Source organism: Ambystoma mexicanum, chromosome 1q (genome assembly GCF_040938575.1).
Source record: "Ambystoma mexicanum isolate Mex_15411 chromosome 1q, UKY_AmexF1_1, whole genome shotgun sequence".
Lineage (NCBI taxonomy): Eukaryota > Metazoa > Chordata > Amphibia > Caudata > Ambystomatidae > Ambystoma > Ambystoma mexicanum.
Window position 1 is genome coordinate 934,906,177 of NC_090922.1, and position 25,108 is coordinate 934,931,284.

At 46.6% G+C, this 25,108-nt stretch overlaps 1 protein-coding gene across 2 annotated transcripts in view; it reads right to left on the minus strand.

Annotated features, from left to right (window-relative positions):
- SLC35A3 (solute carrier family 35 member A3) overlaps positions 1–25,108 on the minus strand; it is a 643,323-nt gene that overhangs the window by 298,083 nt on the left and 320,132 nt on the right. For both annotated transcript variants that reach the window (XM_069641592.1, XM_069641593.1), the window contains exon 5: positions 16,133–16,307. In XM_069641592.1, the coding sequence (XP_069497693.1) occupies positions 16,133–16,307 (175 nt within the window). The remainder of the gene's footprint in view (positions 1–16,132; positions 16,308–25,108) is intronic.

Genomic DNA, 25,108 nt, shown 5'->3' on the forward strand with positions numbered 1-25,108 from the left:
TTCTTACAAAGTCAAGCCAATCTTTTTCTTCGCTGTTCCAAACGATAAAAAGGTAATCAATAAACCTTAGCCATAAAACCACTTGATCGGTGTACTGGTGATTTCTTTCTGTCCATACATAAAACTTCTCTCACCAACCCATGGTCAGGTTAGCGTATGAAGGGGCAAAACCTGTGTCCATGGCAGTCCCTCTCAATTGATTATAAAATATGTTATCAAATAGAAAGACGTTGTTTGTGAGACACATTTCTATCATCTCCATTATCATTTCACCATGGGCAAGATAGATGAGAGACCTGCTGTCAAGAAAATACTTGCTGGCTTTTATGTCATCAATATGTTGAATGGAGGTGTTCAGTGAGACGACGTCCAGAGTGGCAAACATGTAGTCTTTCTCCCATGCTATTCCTTCGATATTACTAAGAAAATCTTTAGTTTCCCGCAAGTATGATGGTAGCGTAAATACAAGCGGTAGTAGGGTCTGGTCCACATATTTAGAAATGTTCTCAAGAGATGCTCCATTTAAAGTGACAATGGGTTGACCTGGGCGATAGGTCGGATGTTTGTGGACTTTAGGGAGAAAGTAAATAGTGGGTATACTCGGGAATTTGTTGAAAAGGAATCAGCAGTCATCTTCATCAAGGAGACCTAACTCAGACCATTTTTTGAGAAGATCCTCCACTTTATGTTTTATTTTCGCTGTTGGATTGCTCTCCAGTTTCTCATAACAATATTCATCCAATAACTGTTGGTAAGCTTCCTTTGTGTAATCTGTGCGGTTTTGGATGACAACGTTGGTGCCTTTGTCTGAGGCTTTTATAACAATACTCTTGACTTCACATAGATCTTTAAGGATTTGTCTTTCTGTCGATGAAAAATTATATTTAGATTTGGTTTTGTGCAGTCTTGCTTTTTGAAGGTCATGGATAACCAGATCTTGAAAGGCTTCTATTTTTCCACCCGGTTGGAGTAGGGGATTGAACCTTGAGTTGGCCTTCAATTTGCTGGTGATCGGCCAATCTGTCTCTATGTTTAACATTTCCATAGAGATGTCAGAGGACAATACCTCAACACTACCTATGGCCTCCAGTTCTGCCAGGTTCAATAGGGTATCCAGATCTTCCATAGCGACCAATGTTTTTCCTTGTTGGATCATTTTAGTTTTTTCTTTAAAAAAAAATTCTTTATTTTGAATCCTCCTAATCTAATTTTGCGCATATATTCAAAGAAGTCAATCCTTGTTTCTGCATAATCGTATGCAAAAGTTGGACAGAAGTTGAATCCGTATTGGAGGACTTTTGTTTGGTCATGACTTAGTATATAATCCGACAGATTAATAATGCTATTGTCCGTACTAGATGTATTTATTTCACCTTCTTGTTGCCAGAGCGCGTTCTTGTGTTGCCATCTTACTCTGAACTGCTTGTTCCTTTGTCCCCTCCTGGTTTTCTTTTTCCTCCACGTCCTAGTGATTTTCCACATCCTCTACCTGCGTATTTTTTTGGGTGGTTGCGGCCATCTAGTCCCAGCATTCTCATTTTGTCTAAAAAATGTATTTTCTTAGAGGCATTTTCAGTTTCACTAGTGGATGTCCCCAATTCTGATGTGGTGGCTGCCTCGCTGCATGTAGGGGTCGTGGTAGGATCATTGCTCTGGATATTTTTATTAGACAGATTTTTCCTCAAGTGATCGAACCTGCGAGCAAAGGTATATACTCTATCTTTTTCGTAATCTTCTTTGTCGTGAAGGAATTTTCTTTGTTTCCGTAATTTTATTTCTACCTCATAGGTTTTGAGATGGTCTTCGCTGTTAGTTTTCAGTTTGTTACCCTCTTCGCTTGCTGATATTTGGGAAAATTACTCGTTGATTTCTTCCATTTTACCTAGTGTTTCTCTGTCTTTTCTTGCATATTTAATGAGGATATTTGAAAACTGTCCCAAGCAAACATTTGTGGAATCACCCCATTCTCTTAACATCTCAGGGTCTTGTTCGTCAAAAGACGGCGAGGTTAGAATTCTAAGGCCACGTTGAATTCTCCCAACATCCACATAATTTTGGAGTGAGTGTTCTTCCCACCATTTGCTCACTTCTTTCCTCTGTAGTTTTTCCAATGTTTTAAGTAAGCCAATTTAATTTTGGTCCCCAATACTGGGTTCTACTGTATTTTTGGTAGTATGCTTGCATGCATTGTTTCACAAAATAGTGATTGTGCCTGTTCACGCCGTGCTTTCTCTCGGTCTGACTGTGATTCCATTTTTTCCGAAATATAAACTAGAAAGGATTGCTTTTGTTTATGAGTACATCAGCCTGTAGTGCAAACGACAGGCTATGGGAAAAGATGGCAAAATTCTGGCGTTAACATTCACTGTTTATACCACATCAACTGATGTGTGGTTGACTGCAGATAGGTATGCGGACAAAAGTGCAAAAATGCTCGGGGAGCAATCAGAAAAATCTACCGGAGCGTTCAGAATCTGCATCCATCCTCAAATGTAAGAGTGGAATCATCCGCAGCCGGCGGTAACTTCCAAAGCTACACCCAGGCACTCCGCATGTTTTAATATACATCCAAATCTGGAGCGTCAGCAAGGCAGTCCGGGAAGTGACTCGGTATATATATATATATTTCTACAAAGTTTTCTTTTAAAAAATAATACATTTAGTTGTTGCAATAAAGTTTCATATTCATTTGTATAGCTCTCAAGACCTGTAGGTATTAGTCACATTGAGATGGGATTCTTGTTTGGTTATAGAATAGAGGAATTTTCCACCGTATTCCACATCTATGACAGGTGATATCCACAGCTGTGCTGTATGGAAAATCTTCGGCAGAGGGCGTCCTGCATCGATCCGCTGTCCCTCGAGGGCCTCCGTCGAGGGTCGACGTAACCGGATGTTATATATAGGACGCACGACGCCCGTAGCCTCAGTTGTAGTTTTTTCCCAGAACGTGTGGCACCAATCTCCTGCCAGTATGACTGCAGATAGCCTTGCGGAAACGTAAGCTGCAATCGCATAGGAAATACTCCAGAGGGGCAGGTTGGGAGGGCGATGTGGAATACGTCATAGGAACATCCCATTGAAAGGACGTTACCAGATATAGTAAGTAACTTGTTCTTCAAGGGGATTGTGTCCTCCAACGTATTCCACATCTATGACAGACTCCCAAAGCAGTACCAAACTATGGAGGTGGGAAAAGAATTTAGAAATTTAGAATACCCAATCAAATGGTGGAATAATGAACCGCCTTACCAAAGGCCAAATCCTGCCCGTGGATTGAATCCAGGGTGTAATGTTTGACAAAAGTATGTAAAGAAGTCCATGTGGCAGCTTCACAAATATTCAGAATAGGAACACTCTGCTGAAGGGCAGTGGAGGTAGCCACGCCCCTAGTAGAGTGAGCACGTAATCCTACCGGAGGATCCTTACCCACCAAATGGTAACACTCAGTAATAGTGAGGATAATCCACCTGGACAAGGTCTGTTTGATAACAGCCTGGCCCAAACGGTGTCCAGCATAACCGATAAAGAGCTGATCGTCCACTCTGACCCGGGACATCCGTGAAATGTAAAAGCTCAGAGCTCTCCTAGGATTCAACCTATGGAGCCTCTCCTCCTCCTTGCCAGGATGTGGAGGAGGATAAAACGCCGGAAGAACCACATTCTGTCTTAAATGAAAATCAGACACGACCTTCGGCAGAAAAGAAGGCCGCACACGAAGGACAAACCTGTCCTTATGGAAAACAGTAAAGGGTGGCTTGGCTGAAAGTGCCTGCAACTCACTCACTCTGCGAGCGGAAGTAACCGCAACTAAAAACACTGTCTTGAAAGACAACAGTCTCAAACGACAAGAGTGCAAAGGCTCAAACGGAGCACCCATCAGAAAATTCAAAACCAAATTCAAATCCCAACCTGGCACCTGGAAAGGGGACGGTGAAAACACATTAGCCAGCCCTTTTAGAAACTGCGAAATCAAAGGTATCTTAAAGTAAGAACACTCTTCAGACGAGTGCTTAAATAAGGATAGCGCCACCAGGTAACCCTTAGTGGTACCCACTTGAAGGCCCTTGTGGGCTAAAGAAAGCAGAAAAGGCATAACCATAGGAATGGAACATTGGAAAGGATCAACATTCTGTCTCCTGCACCAGTCGCAGAATTTACGCCAGCAGCAACGGTACAGGGACTTTGCTGCTGGCCGCCTGGCCGAAAGCAACACCCCCATCACGTCATCTGGGACGTACCAATCCTTGTATCTGAACCTTTCAGATACCAAGTGTGAAGGTTGAGAGTCCTGACCTCTGGATGGAGAACCTGACCCCCCCCCTCCCTCGAGAGCAGATCCTCTCGGTACGGAAGACGTCGTGGAGGGCAGATGGACAATTCTAGAAGGTCCGGGTACCACGCTCTCCTGGCCCGATCCGGAGCCACAAGGATCATGCGGGTCCCGAACCTCAGCAACCTCCGCAACACTTGAGGAATGACTGGGACTGGAGGAAACGCGTACAGCAGTGGGAATGACCAATTCACCACAAACGCGTCTCCTAAGGCTCCTCTCGGAGGAACTACGCTTGAGCAGAATCTCTCACACTTCCGGTTGACACTGGTGGCAAAGAGATCTACTTGCAGGGTTCCGCAAAGGGCGAAGATCTCCAGAAGGACTTCCTGAGCCAACTCCCACTCGTGAGAGACTGCACTCTGCCTGCTCAGAGCGTCCGTCGCTGTGTTTTCGTCTCTGGCCAGATAACTGCCGAGATCAAAAGACCTTGTTCGATGGCCCAGAACCAGAGCTGCATCGCCTCCCTGCACAACAGGTGTGACCCTGCCTCCCTTTTTTGTTGAGGTAATGCAAGGCCACTGTGTTGTCCGTCATGATCAGAACACTTTTCCCCCGTACAGTCGGCAGAAAAGCCTTCATGGCAAGCCTGATGGCTCTCAGCTCTAACAGGTTGATGTGGAGTCTGGACTCCGACGGAGACCAACGGCCGCTGACGTTCAGCTCGTTGGCATGAGCACCGCATCCTGTGAGGGAAGCATCCGTCACAATTGTCACCTCCAGCCATGGTTGCCAAAATGGTTACCCCTTCAGCAGGTTCCTCTCGTCGGCCCACCACAGAAGATCCTGTACGACTGAGATCGGAATCTGAACGGGATCCGACATCTTGCCAGAGACCTGGGACCATTGCAGTTTGAGAGCCCATTGCAAAGATCTCATCCGCAGTCTGGCCTCCGGCACCAGAAAGATATAGGATGCCATGAGGCCCAGCAACCGTAGGAAGTCGAAAGCCGGGAGACACTGGGCACTTTGAAACTTGTTCACCATCTGCATAATGTGATGAGCCCTGACCCGCGGAGGTGAACACTTCCCCAGGGACGTGTCTAGCACAGCACAGATGTACTGGAGCTGTTAGGACAGTGTCAAATGTGACTTCTTCAAATTCAGGGAGAAGCCAAGCCTGTGGAGGGTGTGGCAGGTGAGACCGAGATGATCCAACACTTGCTCGGGAGAGCGCGCTCGGATCAGCCAGTCGTCCTGGTATGGGTAGACATGAATCCCCCTCGCCTGAGGTACGCTGCTGCCACCACCACCATGAGCTTGGTAAAGACCCTCGGGTGGAGGTCAAACAGAATGGCAGGACCCGAAACTGAAAATGCAAGTCGCCAGCTGCAAACCTCAGATACTTACTGTGCTTGGGATGAATCGGCACATGAAAGTACGCCTCCTTGAGGTCGAGAGACTCAAACCAATCCTTAAATTGAAGGGCCTGGAGGACCTGAGTAAGAGTAACCATCTTGAACTTGTCCTTCCTGAGAAGTTTGTTCAAACAACGCAAGTCCATGATGGGTCTCAACCCTCCGTCTTTCTTGGGAATCAAAAAATATGGGGCATGCCATCCCTTGTTCCTCTCCGCCACAGGCACCAGTTCTATGGCGCCTTTCTCCAGCATGGATAGGATTTCCTGCGCAAGGAGCGGATCCGGACGCTTCAAAGAGAGCTTCCGCGGTGGATTGTCGTCAGGCCGCTGAAGGAAGGGAAGGCAGTAGCCGTGGGCTATGGCATCCAGAACCCACGCATCTGAAGTAATGGCACGCCATTCTCCGATATGCTGTGCTAGCCTGCCCCCAACCGTCGAACCATGGGACATGGCCTCATGACTGAGATGTAGCGGCTGCGGCAGTGCCTGGAGGCATAGGGGAAACTGCCCAAGTGGCTTTGGCACCACGAATTCCCCGACCACCACGGGTACTTTTTCGCTTCCCCCTCTGACTGGCAGCCCCTCTCGATCTACCAAAAGAGGAGTAGTCCCCTCCATTGCTGTCCCCTAGGATGAAAAGGCAGAGGCTGCCGTACTTCAGTGCTCAAAGACTTCGCTGCAGCTTTGGAGGTCTGCAACCTCTCAAGGCTCTCGTCACCCTTGCTGCCAAACAAATGAACGCCATCAAAGGGCATGTTCAGAAGACGGGATTGCACATCCGGGGCAAAACCCGACTTCCGCAAACCCACAAACCTGCGTATCACGGTGCTCGCAGCCATGGACTGGCTGACACTATCTGCCGTGTCCAAACCCGACTGAAGGGATTCGCACATAGCATCCTTGCCATCTTGCACGAGGGCCAGAAAGCCATACCTTTCTTCCCCCTCGGGAATATGCTCAGCCGCCAAAGACGCACAATTCCACAGAGTGTGTGTAAACTTCGCCATGGCACAAGTGGAGTTGGCCAACTTCAACGCCATACTCCCTGCAGAAAATACCTTTCACGCCCAACCATGGAATCGCTTGTCGTCCCTAAAGGAGAGATGTAGGGTACGCAGCCTGCTTCGAGGTGGCCGTAGCTGCCTGCACCACCAAACTCTCTGGAGTAGGGTGCGCCGATAAGTAGCAGGGGTCACTACTGGGTGGGCAGTATTTTTTCGGGAACTACTACTTGTTAACTGCCGGCAGACTCTCCGGAGCAGTCCAAGTCGCCTTCACCCTCCTTTGCAAAGCCATGTGAAACGGCAATACCGGGTCAGTGGACGGACCCTGATCCAGGATATTTCTGTCAAGTCATCCTAATCAAACGCCACAGGGGGGGGGGGGCAGACCACACCAGGTACTCCGTCACCCTCGACATGAGACGCCGATAGGAAGATTCAGCATGCGCCCCAGGCTCAGGCCAGCCAAACTCCACCTCATGAGAGGTGTCGAGGCCACAGGCGTCATGCAATGACTGACAGAGTTTCTCCATCTGACTGTGCCCAGACAAAAGGTCATCAGGGACTTCAGGATACACAGGCAAGTCCATCTCCTGATCAGACAGTTCATCAACCTCTGAAATGTCTAGCAAGGGTTAGAAATAGGGGTCAAGAACAGGCCTCAGAGACTTACTGCTAGCCTTCCTCGGATGTTCCACAGCCCTAAGGGGCAAATCCTTCACAAACGGCATTGAAGGTGCCGAGGGAGTCGAGGTCAGAGCCCTAAGACAGTCCTTCGACGGACACAGGGCCGACAGCGTTGACGCCTTCTTTGAAGGCTTCACAGGTTTCGACGGTCTCGAGGACGATCGCCCTTGTTCAAACGGGACCTCGATGGCTCCTGATGATCGCGCCGACTGCCTGAGTCCGAAGGCGTGCGAGTGGTGGACCGAGCCCGTTCCCCGCCACCTTCTTTCAAAGGCACGGACAAAACTGTGCCTTGCAACTGAAAAATCACTAACATCTGCTGGCGGAATGAATCCCATTCGGCGGTAAAGAAGACTTGGTGGGACAAGTCAATCGTCTGGCGGAGTCCTCCTCCGATGGGGAAGGTGACCGGTGACGGCGCTTTCTAGAATGGCTCGACGAGGCAGAGGAATGGCGGCAACCACTTCTAGACTGAGACCACCTGGATTTTCACAGATGCAGAGAGTCGCCCCTTGAGTCATCGGTCGAAAGCCCAGCAGACTTCGATTTACGGGGTTTAGACACCCTACCTACCTTTAATTTCCCTGTATGCTCCTGCAAGGCCTTAGACGTCAGGGACTGGCAGTCCTCGCAGTCGTTGGTGGCGTGGCTCTCGCCGAGGCACCAGAGGCAGATGTTGTGCGGGTCCGTGATGGACATTTTCGAACAGCAGTCCCGACATCGTTAAAGGCCGAGCTCGGGGTAGTAGAGGAAGATGATGACATTGTTTCGAAGAGAAGAATCGAGCGTGCAGAGATTCCGGAGCAAACACGTTTGTGGAAAAAATGGAACTGAGGCTATGGGCGTTGTGCGTCCTATATATAACATCCGGTGACATCGACCCTCGACGGAGGCCCTCGAGGTACAGCGGATCGACGCAGGACGCACTCTGCCGAATATGTTCTGAACAGCACAGCTGTGGACATTACCTGTCATAGATGTGGAATACATCGGAGGACACAATCCCCTCGAAAATAACATTTTGCATGAGGCATCAACCTACACTGGGTTCATTTCCCTAATGAAGCTCACAACCAAACACTGCTTAAAAAAAAGGTTCATGCAAAGGGACCACTCTATATTGCTTACCGAAGCCAGGTAACTGCCAAGGAACACGATTAATTCATGTTGAGTGGTCAGATCTCCTACAAATTCCATTCTCATTAAGGTTTGAGAAACAAAACTGGCCAATTCAGGTCTGATGTAGTCACATCTCTCTGTGGCTCTGGGGACTCGCGTCCGTGCAGCCCCATAACCTCGATATGTAATTGATCTCTCCGCATGGCCCATTATGGTGGCGTCAGAGCTTACCTGACAAAGATATCGGTGGAGATGTTGAGCAGCTCTGAAAATAAAATGGCGGGCAGAGGAGTGGAGACGGGAGGCAGATGGATGTTTCTGGCCCTGGAAAAGAGGCAAGCAGGCACTGGCATGATGCCCAAATAGTGCGGGCAGCTGGGAAAGTGCGGAGAGAGAGGAGCGGAGGGGAGGGGAGGAGGACCAGTGATGCCATGCAATGGGCCCCTGAGGTAAGCCGGGGGAGCATTGGGAAGCTCAGGATACTGAGCGCATGAGACCTACAGCAGCAGTGAGGGCAGAAAGTGAACACAGCAGTGAAGGGGTCTCCAAGGAAGGTTCATCCTGAGCAACGTGGAGCTGAGCCATCCGTATAGGGAATATCAAAAGCTAAAACCTGCAAAACTAGTGGGGATCTCTCCCCAATGGTGAAACATATACCTAAAGGGAAAAGCTGCGCTGGAAGGGGACACTAAATCACTGATCCTGACGCAATAGGCCCCTAAAGAGAATCAAAATCCAACTTACAGTCTAGGTACGAGCAACCGCCACCATAGGAGGTAGGAGACGGCCCAGCCATGAAGCAAGATCTATATCGCCTCCTAGTGGAATTGATGGCTGATATCAAAAGCAGCAGAGATAATCTAGCCCTATCAATCTCAGAGCTGAACCATCATGTACAAAGGGCAGAACTCAGATTGAATGACCTGGAAGATGCAGTGGGTGAACAGGACCATGAGCACTTTCTACTTGAATCCAGCGTTTCTGATCTGGAAACAATATTACAACAGACCCTAGATAGACAGGAAGACACAGAAAACAGTTCATGAATGAATAATATCCATCTTCGTGGGACCCCCACGGCAATCCCGGACATGCACCTAGAGGGATACGTGAATGATCTGTTTGCTACGATGCTGGGAGATGATAGATTTTGACCTCCACCTAGACAGAGTCCATAGAACCTATAACATGTTCCTAGCAAAGTAAGAATCGGATTCCTGATGTCCTGACCGGGCCCGTTTAATTCGCACAAAGTAATTCAATATATACAATTCAAGGATGCTCGGATTTCCATAAATCACGATCTTTCGCCACTGACCCTGTAGAAAAGGAAAGGACTGCAGCGAGTGACGAAGTGGCTCAGAGGCAACGGAATAAAGTACAGCTGGGGCTTCCTGCGCAAAATCATGCTGGAAAAGGATGGCTCCAAAAAGTCGATCGCAACATTAGAAGAGGACAGAGAACTGGTTGGAAAATCTCCATCTGGAAATACAGGAGAGGAGCCCTCATGCTCACAGAGGTTGGAGTCTCAGCAGGGGTCAAGAAGAGAGGCCAACCTAGAGGGCTGTGCATGTCCTCCTGGGCCCCCACTGAAAAGTCGCCAGGCAGTTGCTTAGCAGTACCAATCCAATAAGTAGATGAAGAGCACGATCTGAATTCCAACTATAAAGGAACATTACCGAACAAGTCTGCCACAAAGGAGTTAGAGGGAGGAAAAAGAACAAGGAGATCGATTGGATGCTAAAGGAGGTCTTGGCTTCCGCACTACCCTTTGGGGTGCCGACTGTTTTCCATATGGCTCTGCTGCGTTTTAACCGCTGTTTGGGTAGGTCGAGGGTTGGGGGGCGGGTATGCATGGGTCTGAGGGCCTCTGAAATATGCCTGTTTGACAGCTAAATATTCATGTTCGATGTTTACACCAGGGATAATAAGTTCACACTTAATATTTATTATGTTTACTGTTTTAAAATTGTCTGGACTGGCATGCCCAGGAATTCAGTGATGAGAAAAAGGGGAGGTTCACTACCTGAAATCCTGCACCGAATGGTTAATACTCAGCTACTTATATCCCTGAATGTACAAGGCCTAAATTTGCATATCAAGATGAGGTCAATGGGCCTCATTACAAGTATGGAGGTAGCCATGCCATATATGCTTTTAGCGGCATGGCTACCCCCATACCGGGTATCGGGTCCGGGTTCCTTGAATGGGGAAATACCCAGCCATTCCAACCTTGGAGGGCCCAGTATTTCCCCATTCAAGGAACCCGGACCCACTACATCCCCATTCCCATTCGAGCCCCCATAGGGCTCAATGAGAATGGGGAGGATGCTCGCGGGACGCGCTAAGGATACCTGGTTTTACGAGCAGACTTCGTAATGAGCAGCTAATGAGCAGCTCTACCAGCGCTGTTAACCCTCTACTGCCTTCCTCGTAATGAGGCCCAAATTAGTAGGATACTGGGAGGAACATAACCCGGCAGTGATCCTCCTCCAAGAAACCCATTTGAGAAGGAAAGAGAAGTGTTTTGCACCCAGGAACTACACTAAAGGGTTTATGGTCTCCTCTGGGGAAAAGGAAACAAGGGGTAGCAGTATTAGTCAGTAAGGATGTAAACCGCCCTGGAATAGCAACCAAAAAAGACCCAGAGGGCGGGTACATCTTGGTGAAACAAAGGAGGAAGGGTGTCTTAATGACACTGATCTCCCTATATGCACCATATGAAGCACATGACAAATTCTTTCAAGCTTTTCTCCTGATAGTAGGGGAATTTGCAGATGGGACATTATAATTGGAGGGGATTTCAATAGCGTATCAGACCCATCCCTAGACAAAACCTGAGCTACAAAAAGCACAGACAGATGTAATGTATTGGCGCTTGCACAATTATTGAGAGTTCTCCCAGATAGAGATTTTTTTCACCTTGCAGAGCGAGAATATTCTCACTATTCTTATGCACGTAAAATGTTTGAGAATCAATATGATTCTAGTCTATTTTACAGACCTGATAATGGTTAATGTTGCGACAGCAGCTCCATGGGTCGGTCTTGACAACTGAATGACTTCCTCTTTAGTGATCAACTAGTTCACATTCACATAGAAGAAACAATACAGCATTACTTTGAGGACCATGAAAAGGCGAATGTCAGCCTACACGTGGCGTGGGATGCCAAGAAAGCAGTGGTCATTCCTCAAACTATCAGCAGCCTATGTAAGAACCTGAAAATCAAAATAGACACTCTGAGAAAGCCAGTTAAAAGAGCTAGAAATCACACACAAATGTACAAATTCAAGCAGATCGGCCTGAGATTTGAAAATACAACACCTGGAAAGCATATATACCACAAGATCAGCACATGAACTATTGCGACTCAGACATTCATATTATAGGGGGGCAAGAAAGAAAATGCATTTCTCGCTGGGAACCTGTAGAAGCTGAAAACACAGAATTTCATAGCTTGTATTAGGATTGACCAGGAGAAGGATCAATACGGGGAGGAGAAAAAATTCCAAATTATGGAAGGATACTACAGGTCTGTTTTCCAGGGTGTGCCAAGAGACAAGTGGGTCCAACGTCGATATCTCAACGGGATGCGGCTGCCGTGGATCACGGGCCGAGACAGACTAGATTTGGAATCCCCAATAACAGCCCAGGAAGTGGTGCAAGAAATTAACAGCTTACCTGCAAATAAAACCCCAGGCCCAGGCGGGTTCATGAATAGGTATTATAAAACATTCCAATAAAATCTAGTCCCCCACCCCCAGATGACTACATTGTTTAACTTATTTCTGGCTTCTAGTACAACAACTGCAACAGTGTCAGAGTATCTCACAACATTAATACTGAAGCCCAATAAGAACCCCCACTGACAGGGGTGTGTACTGCCTGTTATCCCTCCTAAACGGAGAAGCCAAGATCTATGCCAAAGTCCTGGTGAACCGATTAACACAGATCTTACTGAGAATCGTGAACCCGGACCAAGCAGGGTTTATACGAAATAGAGGAACACAAGACAATATTACATGACTAGTGAACATCATTTATTAGGGCAGGAAACAAGGCCAAAGATTTGGTATAGCCACCTTGAATGCACCTAAGGCGTTCGACATGATTGATTGCAATTTCTTAACAATCAACCCAAATGCCTTTGGGTTTGGCCCGAACTTTACTAAATGGATTCTGGCAAATGATCAAACCCTCCTCGACTGATGATAGACCCATTAGAAGAGGCACAAGGCAAGAGTGCCCACTGGCACACTGGATATTCGTGCTAGGGTTAGAGCGCCTCACGATTGCCATCAGAAACAACAAAGCAATCGAAGTGGTGAAATATGCCAATACCCACCACAAGACAGCACTCTATGCTGATGATGTAGCCCCAATACTGCGTATATAAAGACATCCTTACCTGTAGTAATGAATTAACTGCAAGCATTCCAACTGGTGGCCACGTTCACTATAAATAAGGAGAAATTGCTGAGACTGGTAGTCACACTCTTCCTGGAGGAATGAGCCTTGTTAAACAGACTCTCACCATTTAGATGGACGGACGAGGCAATAGATTATCTAGGGAACCGGCTGTCAAGGAGTTCCCCCCTTCGCATCTGAGTCCGATATTTGCTGGATTTCTTGGTCGATGCCTTCTTGCGGATGGATCGGGTCTTGAATAAGGCTGCACGAGTCTCTTCCGACTCAAGCGTGCGTTCAAAGTTCCGGGATGCAATGATCCAGGAATCCGGGAAATTAAGAAAGTGCACTACACAGCACACAAGTCCAGGAAGTAAGAAAGAAAGGAGAGGGACAAGGAATGGAGTTAGTAGGGACAGAATCAGGGAAACAATACCGCGAGCTACGGAGCACACGTCTGGTCGCTACTTCGCAATAGCATTGAGACGCACAGGGAGCCGCGGGGGGCGTGGTCTATTAATAGAACACGCTACGTTCAACGTGTAGAGCGAGGAAGGTGTTTCACGCTGGACGGCCATGTTGGGAGTACCAGGGAGTGTAAGCCCCGTTGAGACAAGGACGTCCAAAAGGGGTGTGTTCTGTAGGTCATGACACCAGCACACACCACCAGTAAAGACCCTATTTGCAGCCAACATACCAAATCTTTAGAAGGCATGCAAGGAGGATCTAACCCGATGGAATAATCAGGAAATCGCATGGGTGGGTCATATAATCGCCATGAAGATGACCTTACTCCAGAGACTTCTGTATATCCTCAAGACACTTCCAATCAAAATGCCAGTGCAGACGTTTATGGAGCTCCAGGGAGAGGGCATTTGGGCTCATCTGGGGGGGATTAGTGGGAAGAACCAAGAATCCAACAGAATGTGATGCTCAGAAACCCAAATTTGGGTGCACTAGGGGTCTCAGACCAGAGAGTATTTTCTAGTGGCCCAGGTGGAAAATACATCCGTCTGAGGCCTAGATGAGGCACAAAAACATTGGCAAGACATGAAACAATCGGTACATCAGCTGGCACTTGGGTCCCTTCCGTTCCTTAGCAAAAAAGCCAGAGTACTTTCAACATACCTCCTCACACCAACACAGATTATGCTTTCCCAATGGGACACTTGCTTGTCAGAGTTGGGGAGAACAACAGGTCTTGGCCCTCTTTCTCCAAATCTAAGGAATCCAGACTTCTCACTGGAAATGGTTGGGACGTATTTACAGAGTGGGAGAATGGGGTCTGCTATCACTCAAACACCTATACTGCAACATAAAACCCTTGACCTTCGAAGAATGTAAGCAGGGACTCGGGGTCCAAGAAACGAAACATACAGATATACACAACCCAGGCAGTGGGTTTCACACACAGAGGTGGTTAAAGCCAGAAACCCGGCTAGAGAGCACCATGAATGATGGTTTGGGAACTAGGAGAGGATACTTTCCAGAATGTGAGGAAATGGGAGGAAGAAATGTGTGCCAAAAATAATGCAAGAGGACTGATTGAATATATGGCAAAGAGCCACAAAATCCTGTAAATGTACTCTAATTAAAGAGAATGCATACAAAATGTGCTTTAGATGGTATTGGGCACCACTAAGGATTGACAAGATCAAGTTGCAATATTCCCCTTGTGCTGAAGAGAATGTGGGGCCGAGGGCAACCTTTGCCCTATGTGGTGGGGGTGCCCAATGGTCAATTGTTCTGGAAAGAGATAACAAAATGGTTCTCATACTTGAACCTGTAGTGGTAGTATTGGGGAATAGGGACCAGGAGAATATATATTCCATGTCAGGCCTGTGGGTTTTCCTCCTGTCCGACGTATCACATGCAGCGAGACTCACGTTGGCACTGCAGTGGAAAGACCCAAAGGACCCTCTGTTATAAAATGGCGGATCAAAATCTGGGAGGTCAAAGCAATGGAGAAAATTGCCACACTTGCCACTGATAAGTATCACACATTTCTTGAAACCGCTCTCCTTTTACCGACCTCTGATGTTGAAATGCTTTTCATTGATCTGGGACAGACCGCTTATTGTGTGTGATATGGCTGCCCCTCGGGCTATTGATACTGTGCTATTCATGGAAAGAGCGGATTTCAGACTGTGCAGACCCAGACTTGATTATGCTGTTAAAATGTTTTTTTTTTTTGAGCTTTTGTTCATAAAATTGTTTTGGAATACTGATGGCTAAATTACAAGTAAAGCTTTTTTTAATAAAAAAAAACTGGCCAATTCAAACCCCCGAGAATCTGGGTCAGAGACTAAAATCTCTTGGACCTGGAAGAATCAGATAGGTGTTCGAGCACTACAAGTTTTTTGAGGTAGAGGAAATGAAGCAAAGCTTATACCCCCTTAGCAGATAAGACTGGACTAGAAACACCCCTCAAAGCCGAGAGACTGGGCCCAGTCAATCAAGGAACACTTTGCCTGTCATTTGTCTTCAACCCCAGATGAAATAACGGTTCTATGTGATTTGACCAAATCATTTTCCTTCAAATCCCCCACCCCTGAATGGCCTCTTACTGAATCCCGCCCACCAAACCACCATCTCCCATTTTCCCACCCGTCCAACCTCATTAAGTCGAAGCCCCTATCCCCTATTCCAGGCCATTTCCAAGACACAACAATGTATAGGCATGCACATGTCTACAGAGAAAAGGACACAGAATAAAGAAAAGATGCAAAAGCATATTGCATTCAAGCATCCCTAGAGGGGCAGGATATTCACTGTTACCATTCATGGTTCATCATGACCCTAAACCTGTGGATAACTTTTCCTCTTGACATCTGCTCTGCACTGTCTTCCAAAGACGTTTCTCCTTTCAACATAAGGCTGATAGCTTATCTTTTGTCTAGGTGGTATACTGTGTTCCTTACGTGAGGGAATATTTTTGTATTACAAGTATTTCAACTTAAATCACTATTCAACCTCAACAAAGAAAATGTATTTAGTCACTGATGTCAGCCACTGCAGAGCGTTACATGACCAATGTATGAACTCCTCCCATACACATACATTTGAAACATTTTCTAAACTGCATGACAGATTAAAAGATAATGGTCACCGACATCCACATAAAGTTGTGAGAAACGATTTAGAATTACATTGTGCGTAGCATAACAATTTACTTTCTTTTTATCGGGGCAGTAAACATTGGAAAACAAAAATAGGAGACTCACCAAGCTGAATGTTCCGGATCCAAACAGACTGCTTAGTTTCCTTCAGAATCTTTTCAAAATAGACCCCTGCAAAACCACTAGAGAAACAGGCTATGAGAACTGCCATGACACCTATGAACTGGGATCCCGCCGACACCTCCTTGTGTGTAGACTCTGGAGCATCATCCGTGGGCCACTACACAGAAATAGTGGAGGCAAATGTGAGCAATAGTTGTGTCGATCCACAACAGCAAGACACATAACTTGCTTACCCACCCCACAACATTTCTTTTCTCCAAGCTTTATTTATCATTTTCTCACTTAACCACAGTTCAAAGCATATTCTGACAGTCAATCAACAGGTCCTTCACCAACAATTTCATCAACAACAATATCATTAAGGTGCCACCAGTGCTTGTACGAATCAGTGTGTCCCAGTAATAGCAATGACTTCAAAGTAACTCAAAATATCGTAGTCTGCGGTTTATGGGTACTGTGATCTTTGGATCCCAAGGATTGAATGATAGGGAGCCAGGCCGCATAGAAAGATTGGTATGAGTCAGTAAGAATCGTTGTAATTTTTTCCAACGCTATCAATGTCCACACTCTGACCCACCATTGTGCGACTATCGGGCCTTCAGCCTATTTCCATGAGAAAGCTAAGGCTACTGTAGCAGCTATTGATAGTTGTGTTACCACCCGGCTTCGCAGGGAATATATGGTGTCCGCCGTTGAGTCCCACAAGACAATTACTCTCGGATCCCATGGGAGGGCGATCACCGTAAGGTCCCTAATGTGTGAGAGGATCTCCTTTCAGTATAGTTAGGAGTGGGGGCATGACTACCACAGGTGACCCAATGTTCCTTGCTCACCATACCCCCTCCAGCATCTATCTGAGATTTTAGGGTTAATTTCATGCAACCGGCTAGGTGACCTTTACCACCTGCATAAAATCTTATACCCACAATCCTTCATCGCCGTGCAGCTTGATGCTTTGTGGGCTCTTTCCCAGATAGAAGACCATGAATATCAACTCCCAGTTCTGCCTGCCATTTCAATATGTAGGGTAGGGTATCCGAATCCTTAGTCAGGTCAAGAAGTCTATAAAAGGTGGTCGTTCATTTTGAGTTAAGATCCCCTTATAAGTGTCAGCTGAGCCCCTTTAACTTCTCTTGCCCCTCTAGCCCTTACAACCCTATTCGTAACCCAATGGCTGATTTGACTGTATCGGAACCTTTCCCCTTCGTCAAGTGCAAATCTGGTTTTAGACGCTTCAAAGGTCAGCGGAGATAAGCCCACATACATATGTCCTAGGCGTAGTTTCCCAATGGATTCCCAAGTTGCGAAGGACCAACTCGCTGCCCCCTGATGGAACTCGGGAATCCCCAGAATCTGGGTCTGTGGCCCAGACCCACCGGGACTCCCAGTATGTGAAGCCCCACACCCCAGTACCCCAGAGAAGCATTGGTTGTGTTTAGCTATTTGCCTCCATCCTCACGGATCCTGGGGGTGAAAAGGAAAAGTGTCAGCCAACGCCAACGTTGTGACCCCCTGGTCCAAGGCCACCCATTTCTCAGCAGTTCCCACTTCCACGTCGCATATAGGGCCAATTTGGGCTGCCGTGAGATATCTCTTAGGTGAGGGAATTCCCAATCCCCCTTGCCACGGTGAGCGCAGTAGCACCTTCCTTCCCACCCGGGGCCTGTTACCTCCCTAGATAAACTTGAACAGCTTGCCTTGTAATTGGTTGATGGGCTCCACTGGTACCCTTACCGGGAGGGCATGGAACACGTCTAAGAGCCTTGGGATGAGCGACATCTTAACAGCTGCCACCCTTCCCAACCAAGAGATTTGTTGGTGTTCCCATCTACTCAGGTCCTCCTCGCATTCCCTAAATATACCCAGGATATTTGCCTTATATAACAGGTCAGGTCGCAACGTCAGGTAAACCCCCAAGTATTTTATCTTGTCTGATAGCCAGCTAAGGGGCAGAGAAGATGGTGCCTCTTCCGACACTCCGCCCGGGCCACCAATATTCATTCCCACCAATTTCCCATAATTGATTGTAAAACCAGAGCAACTCCCAAATTGTTTTATAACCTCCAGTGCTCAGGGGATCAAATGAGTTGGCTTAGTTACATATACAATACCATCATCAGCATAAAGGCCAATCTTGTTTTGCTCGGTCCCTGATATATTTCCAGTGATGCCCGGGTCCTCCTGTATCGATTGAGCAAGGGGCTCCCTCATGGCTAGGGCAAAAAGCAGTGGGGACAGCAGACACCCCTGTCTGGTGCTTCTTTTAATGGCAATGGGGCCTGTGTATGTCTTATTTACCCATACACATGTAGACAGTGTCACAAAGCTGGCGAACGCCCATTTGCAGAATTTTGGGCCAAACCTGTAGTTACCCATGGCCTCCCTCAAATAGGGCCAGGCTAAGCTGTGAAAAGCCTTGTTCGCGTCCAGGGATAGCACTACCGCGTCCTGCCCAGTACGGACTTCCAGGTCGATCAAATGCAACGCCCGTCTGACATTGTCAAAGGCCGACCGCCCTTTTATAAATCCTGTATGGTCTTCATTAATCAGTCTCAGCAGGATCTCTGTCAGCATATTGGCCAATGTTTTTGTAAAGATCTTCTTGTCGCAGTTAAGTAGTACGATAGGCGTATATGACATGCAATCCCCCGGATCTTTTCCAGGTTTCAAAATAAGTGAGGTCCATGATTCTCCCATTGTGCCTGATAACCGCCCGGTTGTCCCAAAGGAGTTAAATAGCTTTACCATCTGGGGGACTAATTGAGCTCACAAACATTTGTAGAAGGCTTTGGGGAACCCGTCCTGACCTGGAGCTTTGTTATTCGGGAGATTTTTAATAACAGCTTCAATCTCCAGGGCAGTAATCGGGCTCTCCAGTGTGATCTTGTCTGCCTCCGACAACTTGGGAAGCCGATGAGGACTCAAGAGTCCCAGTTGCCTCTATCCCAGACCCGCCTCCTCCAAGAAATTCAGAGAAGTATGATTCCATTATCTGGATTTAATCCTTTTCCTCCAAGCAAAGAATCCCCTCCCAGTTTCATAGGGCTCCTATTCTATTTCATGTCTGGGCTAATTTCAGTTTGGCCACTAAGATTTTGTTCGCCTTGTCCCCCCTGGTGTAATAATATTGTCTAACATTTAGTAAGGAATTAGCTGCTGTTCCCGCCTGTAGGGCTTCTATCTTGGCTCGTGCAACCCCTAAGGGCTCTAAGAGATCGGAGTGTGTTCCTCTGCTTGTGTTCCTTTTCCTTGTTATGGAGCTCCGTCTCCAGTGTTTCTTTAATAAGGGTCTTAGCTCGAGACGGGCCGCCATTTTCGCTAGAAGTTCTGCCTGGAACACTGCCTTTCCCGCATCCCGCACAAGGCCCATCCCAAGCTCCCCAGTATCATTCTCCTTAAAATAGTTTTCAATCACCTCACCCATTTCCTGCCTTACCACCGGATTCCTCACAGCTGCATTATTTAACTGCCATGGGGCTCGCTCTATGGGGCCTGCGATGAGCTCCCATAGGGCAAGTGTTACTGGAGTGTGGTCAGTGTGTTGTGTGGATTCCATTTCTGCAGTCTCCTCGTAATCTACGAGAAATGTGGAGGTAATAATCAGGTCAATTCTGGAGAAAGATTTGTGTACTGCCGAATAAAATGTGAAGTCCCACTCCATCTGATGATTAAAATGCTATATTTGTATCAGATCTAATTCTCGTAACATGCGTGTGATTGCCCTAAAGTTTAGGAGATCCGCTGGGGACGGCGGATAGGCCCTATCCATATACGGATTGACCACACAGTTGAAGTCCCCTCCTATAATCACTGCTCCTTCTTTAAACCCCAGAATAATTGGGACTAGGTCCCGGACAAAGTGATAAAGTGATCCTGGTTGTCATTTGGGCCATATAATCCCACCACCGTCAGCGGATATCACTCTAGCAAACCCTGTATTGCTTAACACCTCCACACAGGGTCCGCTTTAACGGCTTCAACTTTAAATGGAATACCCCTTCTCAACAGAATGCCCACTCCCTTTCTCTTAACCCCCACACTACTGAAATATCCTCACTGGAGCCCCTTGCATTTGAGTCTCTTCTCATCTTGGGGAAGCAAGTGCGTCTCTTGTAAAATTGCTATACCCCACCTGAGATTTCCTAGACATCCTGAGATGGTTTTGAATTTCATGGGGGAATTAAGGCCCGCACAAGCCAGGTACCCACCCGCAGTGTTGGTGTTACTTTATCGAGTTGGTCTGAGTTAACTCTGCCACTGAGACCCCTGAGAACGCTGGTGAGCTGAACCGGTCAACCCACCCCTCCCATTCCATTCCCACTTGAGCACTGGTGTGTATCTTATTTGAAATCATCAACCTAACAATTTTCAAACCAAAATTAAACAACCCCCTAGGAGTCTTATGGGACCAGGTTATATAATGCTCCCACATGAAGGCGTTTCCTGCTCTCCCGGAGGCATCCCACCCCCCCACCATCAGAGCCCCCCTTCCTTTTCCCCCAGAACTCTCCACCAAGCTCTGCCAATAACATTTTCTCGAAATATGCATCCTTTAGCACAAGAGCCCAACTCATAACACTTAACTGTAAATCATCCCCTCCCAAGTTGCGTAAAATAATTTTTAATTCTGCTCTCCACCCCTCTCTCCCCATGGGGCAGACTGAGATAAAACCTTAAATCAGTGCAGCAGACATCTCTGTCGGGTCACATTGTTCAGATGTTCGTCCCTTCTGTTTAGTCTATTTGTGCCTTTGCCAGGAGGACCACGGACCCGAGGTCTCTTCCTCCCTTGAGTCTGAGCTAGGGCTACGCAATTTTTCCGACTCGCTTCCTTCTTGCTGTCATCCTCCTCCATCAGGGCTGTTGCCTCTTCTTCCTTTGTCACCACATATTTCTCTCCCTTTATCTCGAAGAGTAGTTTGCATGGGAACCCCCATTTATATGGGATGTCCTGCTCACACAACCAAGCCATCACTACATTCAGTTTTTTGGGTTTAAACAATGTGGCTTGTGAGAAGTCCTGGAACAGTTTCAGATTCGAGCCTCTAAAGTGGATTGACTCATGCTTCTGGGCTTCTCTCATCACCCTCTCATTACCCTCTCCTTCTGACCGAAGAAGTGCACTCTTGTGAGGACGTCCGGGCACAGGGCATTTTTGACTTGAAAAGAAGTATACACCTTGTGTGCCCGGTCCAGGACGAGCTCCTCACCCTCTGCAAGATTTATTACGGAGCGGAGCAGGGTTTCAAGATAGGCAGCCAACTCCGGATCTTGCACCTGTTTTGGGATGCCTTGTATCATGGTATTATTTCACCTTGAGTGATTCTCTGTGTCTTCTTGCGGGACTGCCACCGCCTCTAGTCTGTTCTAGGGTTTCCATCTGCTCCAACAGCACTGCCTGCTCGTGGGCTTACTCTGTTACCAGATCTTCCAACTCCACCAACTGGGATTCGGTTCCAGAGGTACGCGTTTGTAGATCTTCAAGGGTTCCCGGTAGCTTATCAATTTGCCCCTGGATTTCTTGCGTGAGGTCTTGTTTCAGCTCAGGCAATATTGCTTGAATATCTTCCGTCGTGACCGGTATAACCGGGGGTTTACCCCCCCCCCCCAGCGCCGGTGGTGAGGCTGGTGAGTGAATCTGAGCACTGACCTGTTGAGGTTTCTTGATGGCCCCCTCCTGAGCTGAGAGCAGTTGCTTGATATTTCCCGAGGCCGAAAGTTCTTGATTTGCCTCCACCAGACGCCATTGTTTCCTGAGTAGTGTGAAAGGTTCTCTCTGCACTGTTGTCACGTTAGCACCCTCGGTATGTCAAGCTTCTCGTCACCTAATGTCCACTTTGGGGACTTTCAGTGTTACTAAGACTGGAGGGCACGAGGCTAACCCTGAACCCCGTCCCCTCACAGAGTCACACTTACAACACCACAAAGCTCCTTTACAACCTCTCAAAAGGTGGTACTGCCCCTCGTATCCACCCTTTGGTATTGAGAGGCTCACACTTTAAGTAGCACACATTCATTGGTTCACAGGGCTTCCTACAGGGTTATGCCGGTCAGGCATCTGCTGGTGTTTAGAGCCCTCCACTCCCCTGTAAGGCTTCAGGACCACCAGGCTAAAGATGGGGCTGTTTCCACATGTTACCAGTCTGTTTTTTTTGTATTCTTTAATGTGATTTAGTTTGAGAAATTCAAACTTTACACATAACATATAAATATACACTTCAAACAGAGAAACTAAAAGGAAAAGAGCAGAGCGAATAAAAAGAAAAAGAAGAAATAACAATAAGAAAAGATAAAAGAAAAAAATATATACCATAGTAATATATTATACATAAAATCTTTAGCAATAAGAACATTTCAATTAAAAATAAAGTAAACCTAAAAACATGCAATAGTATCTTCTCAAATTCCATTACATCTTTGTCTCTTAAATTAAGATTCATGAGTCAAGTTATATTCAACATACTATACATGCATATTCAAACTTTCCTCACCAGGTTCGTGAGTTGGTTATGAATTGCAAATGTACAAATAATTGTCCCCATAGCAAAATCTAACTTTCTTAACAATGCAGTTCTCATATCTCACATATCAAAAAACCCAACTTGGATTCAATTTTTAGCCATACGTTATACAGAGGGATAAACAGGCACATATTTCAGGTGTTCCTGCAATATAGCCAGAATGATATTTCGCCGATGGTTTCTGGATTATACACAAGGTGCAACAGAATTGTACTGGTCATTATTTGGCATTCGCTTAATAAATGTTTGGCTGTCTCCAATGCTTCAGATGTGTTACAAAGGCGACAGACTCGCTCTTGGACGGGAATATTTTCTCTAGCTCCCATATTCATCCTAGTATGTAATTGTTCCATTCTAAATAGGATGATGAAGCGTATGGGTCTTTTGGCAGGACAAAGGTTAAAATACGCTTGAGGCTTCATGAAGGCATATTGCCTATATTTGATAAACTGGTAGCTCTTGAACGTACTCAGATGGTCAAAGTTGTCTAACCAGTCCCAAATGTCCACCCGTTTCATTTTGGACTTCCTTCGAGTAGGCAACACCTCTATGTGTCCAACCTATGTCTGCTAGGTACTTTGTCATTGATTTGAGTAACGGGGAGGTAGCATGTTTTTTCGCCACTTCCTGATATATCGCTGACAATAATGGATTAGTGCTGCCTCTAATCATCTTTAGGAAGAACCCAGCCCTCTTTTTTAGTACTATCGCTTTTAGTGATGGAGTCCCAGTTCTAATATTTAAGGGCCATCGGAACCCCTGGGGGTAACCCCAGTATCCGACGCCAGAATTTCCCTTCTATCACCTGGACCCAAGTTAAATCAAAAAAGAGAGAAGGGCCTCAAGGCCATATGTGATCATAGGGATAAAAACTTGAATATATAGGTGTTGTGTCCCCCAAAGTGTGAAGCCACCCTGCTTGCTCGAAAATGTGGAAATCAATGCAGTGACTTGCACCACTCTGATTTTACGTGCTTGTCTGCAATAACAATAGTCACCCTTGGGCTCAGTCTCCACTCCCAGATAACGATAGGAGGACGCATATGGTATGTTTATTTTACCCACCATCAAGTTAACTCGGGAAGCTCTTTTACTGGTGAATCTCAGCACTTTGGCCTTATCTAAGTTAATGGTCAAGCCATTTGTGCTAGCATATTCCCATAAGGCGGTGGCGGAATGTCGTAATCCGCTAATGGTGTTGTCTAATATTATCAAATCATCGGCGTATGCTAGCACTGCACAAGGCGCAACACCAATTTTGGGAGGGCAGTTATGGGCTTCTGCTATTGCTGCTGGTATAGCGTAGACATACAGATTATAGATGAGAGGCGCAGTGACACATCCCTGTTTAAGCCCCCTATTTGGGAGCACCTTTTCAGACATATTGCATTCTTGGTTTAGTTTAAGTCGGACCGTGGTATTATGATGCAAGAGTCTAAGACAGTACAGATGTCCTATCGGGCAACCTATGGCTTCTACTTTTTAGCCACAATCTGTCTCTTGGGATGGAGTCGAAGGCAGCCTTGAAATCGATGTAAAGGGCATAAAGCGGAGGCTGCCCCCTACTAATTGCTCTCATGCGTAATATGTCCATCACCATAAGATTGTGGGAAGTAGAGTAGTCCCGCCGGAACCCACACCGAAATTTGCTTAGTATGTTGGCATCATCTACCCATTTCTGTACTTCACTTAACAGCAATGAGGCAAAAAGCTTTCCCGTTATGTCCAACATAGACAGAAGCCTGTAATTACTGGGGTCTAATCGGTTTCCCTTTTTAAAAATGGGTATAAGGATTGCTGTTTGCCAAGAGTGGGGGATTCTTCCCTGTGTTAGGATCTTTTAAAATAATACAGAGAGTAAACTAGCCCAGAATTCTGGATAGTTCTCAATTACCACATTGGCCAGCCCATTAGGGCCCGGGGCTCTCGAGGTCTTTAGATCTTTTATTTTATTCAAGATTGCCTCAGAGGATACATCAAATGATGGATAAGTTGGAGCTTTACACAATGATATATCGACAGACTCATCGTCCCCTGAATTTCGTCCAGTTCCCCCCACTGATTGGGTTGGCTAATTGACCTTTACCATTATCCCTTGACTCATTCAAAAGTGACCAAATTCTACGCACATTTTGTGAGCAGATAGTCTGCACTAGTCTTTGATAGGCGCTATTTCTATCTGCCTTATTTATGTTCTTAATAGAGGCTCTATATCTATTTTTGGCATTTCTTGCTCTGTCGCAGTATTGTACTACTGGCAAGTTCATGGCCTTAATTCTACGGAGTTCAATTCTCAGCCCTCTCTTGGCATCGCTAATCTCTTTATTGAATGGAGGTTTGTTACCCTCAGTTCTTACCATGAAACCCATTTTAACTGCAGCATGTTTACCCGAAAATGTCAAAATCCATTCTTCGATCGAATTAATGGACATGGCGT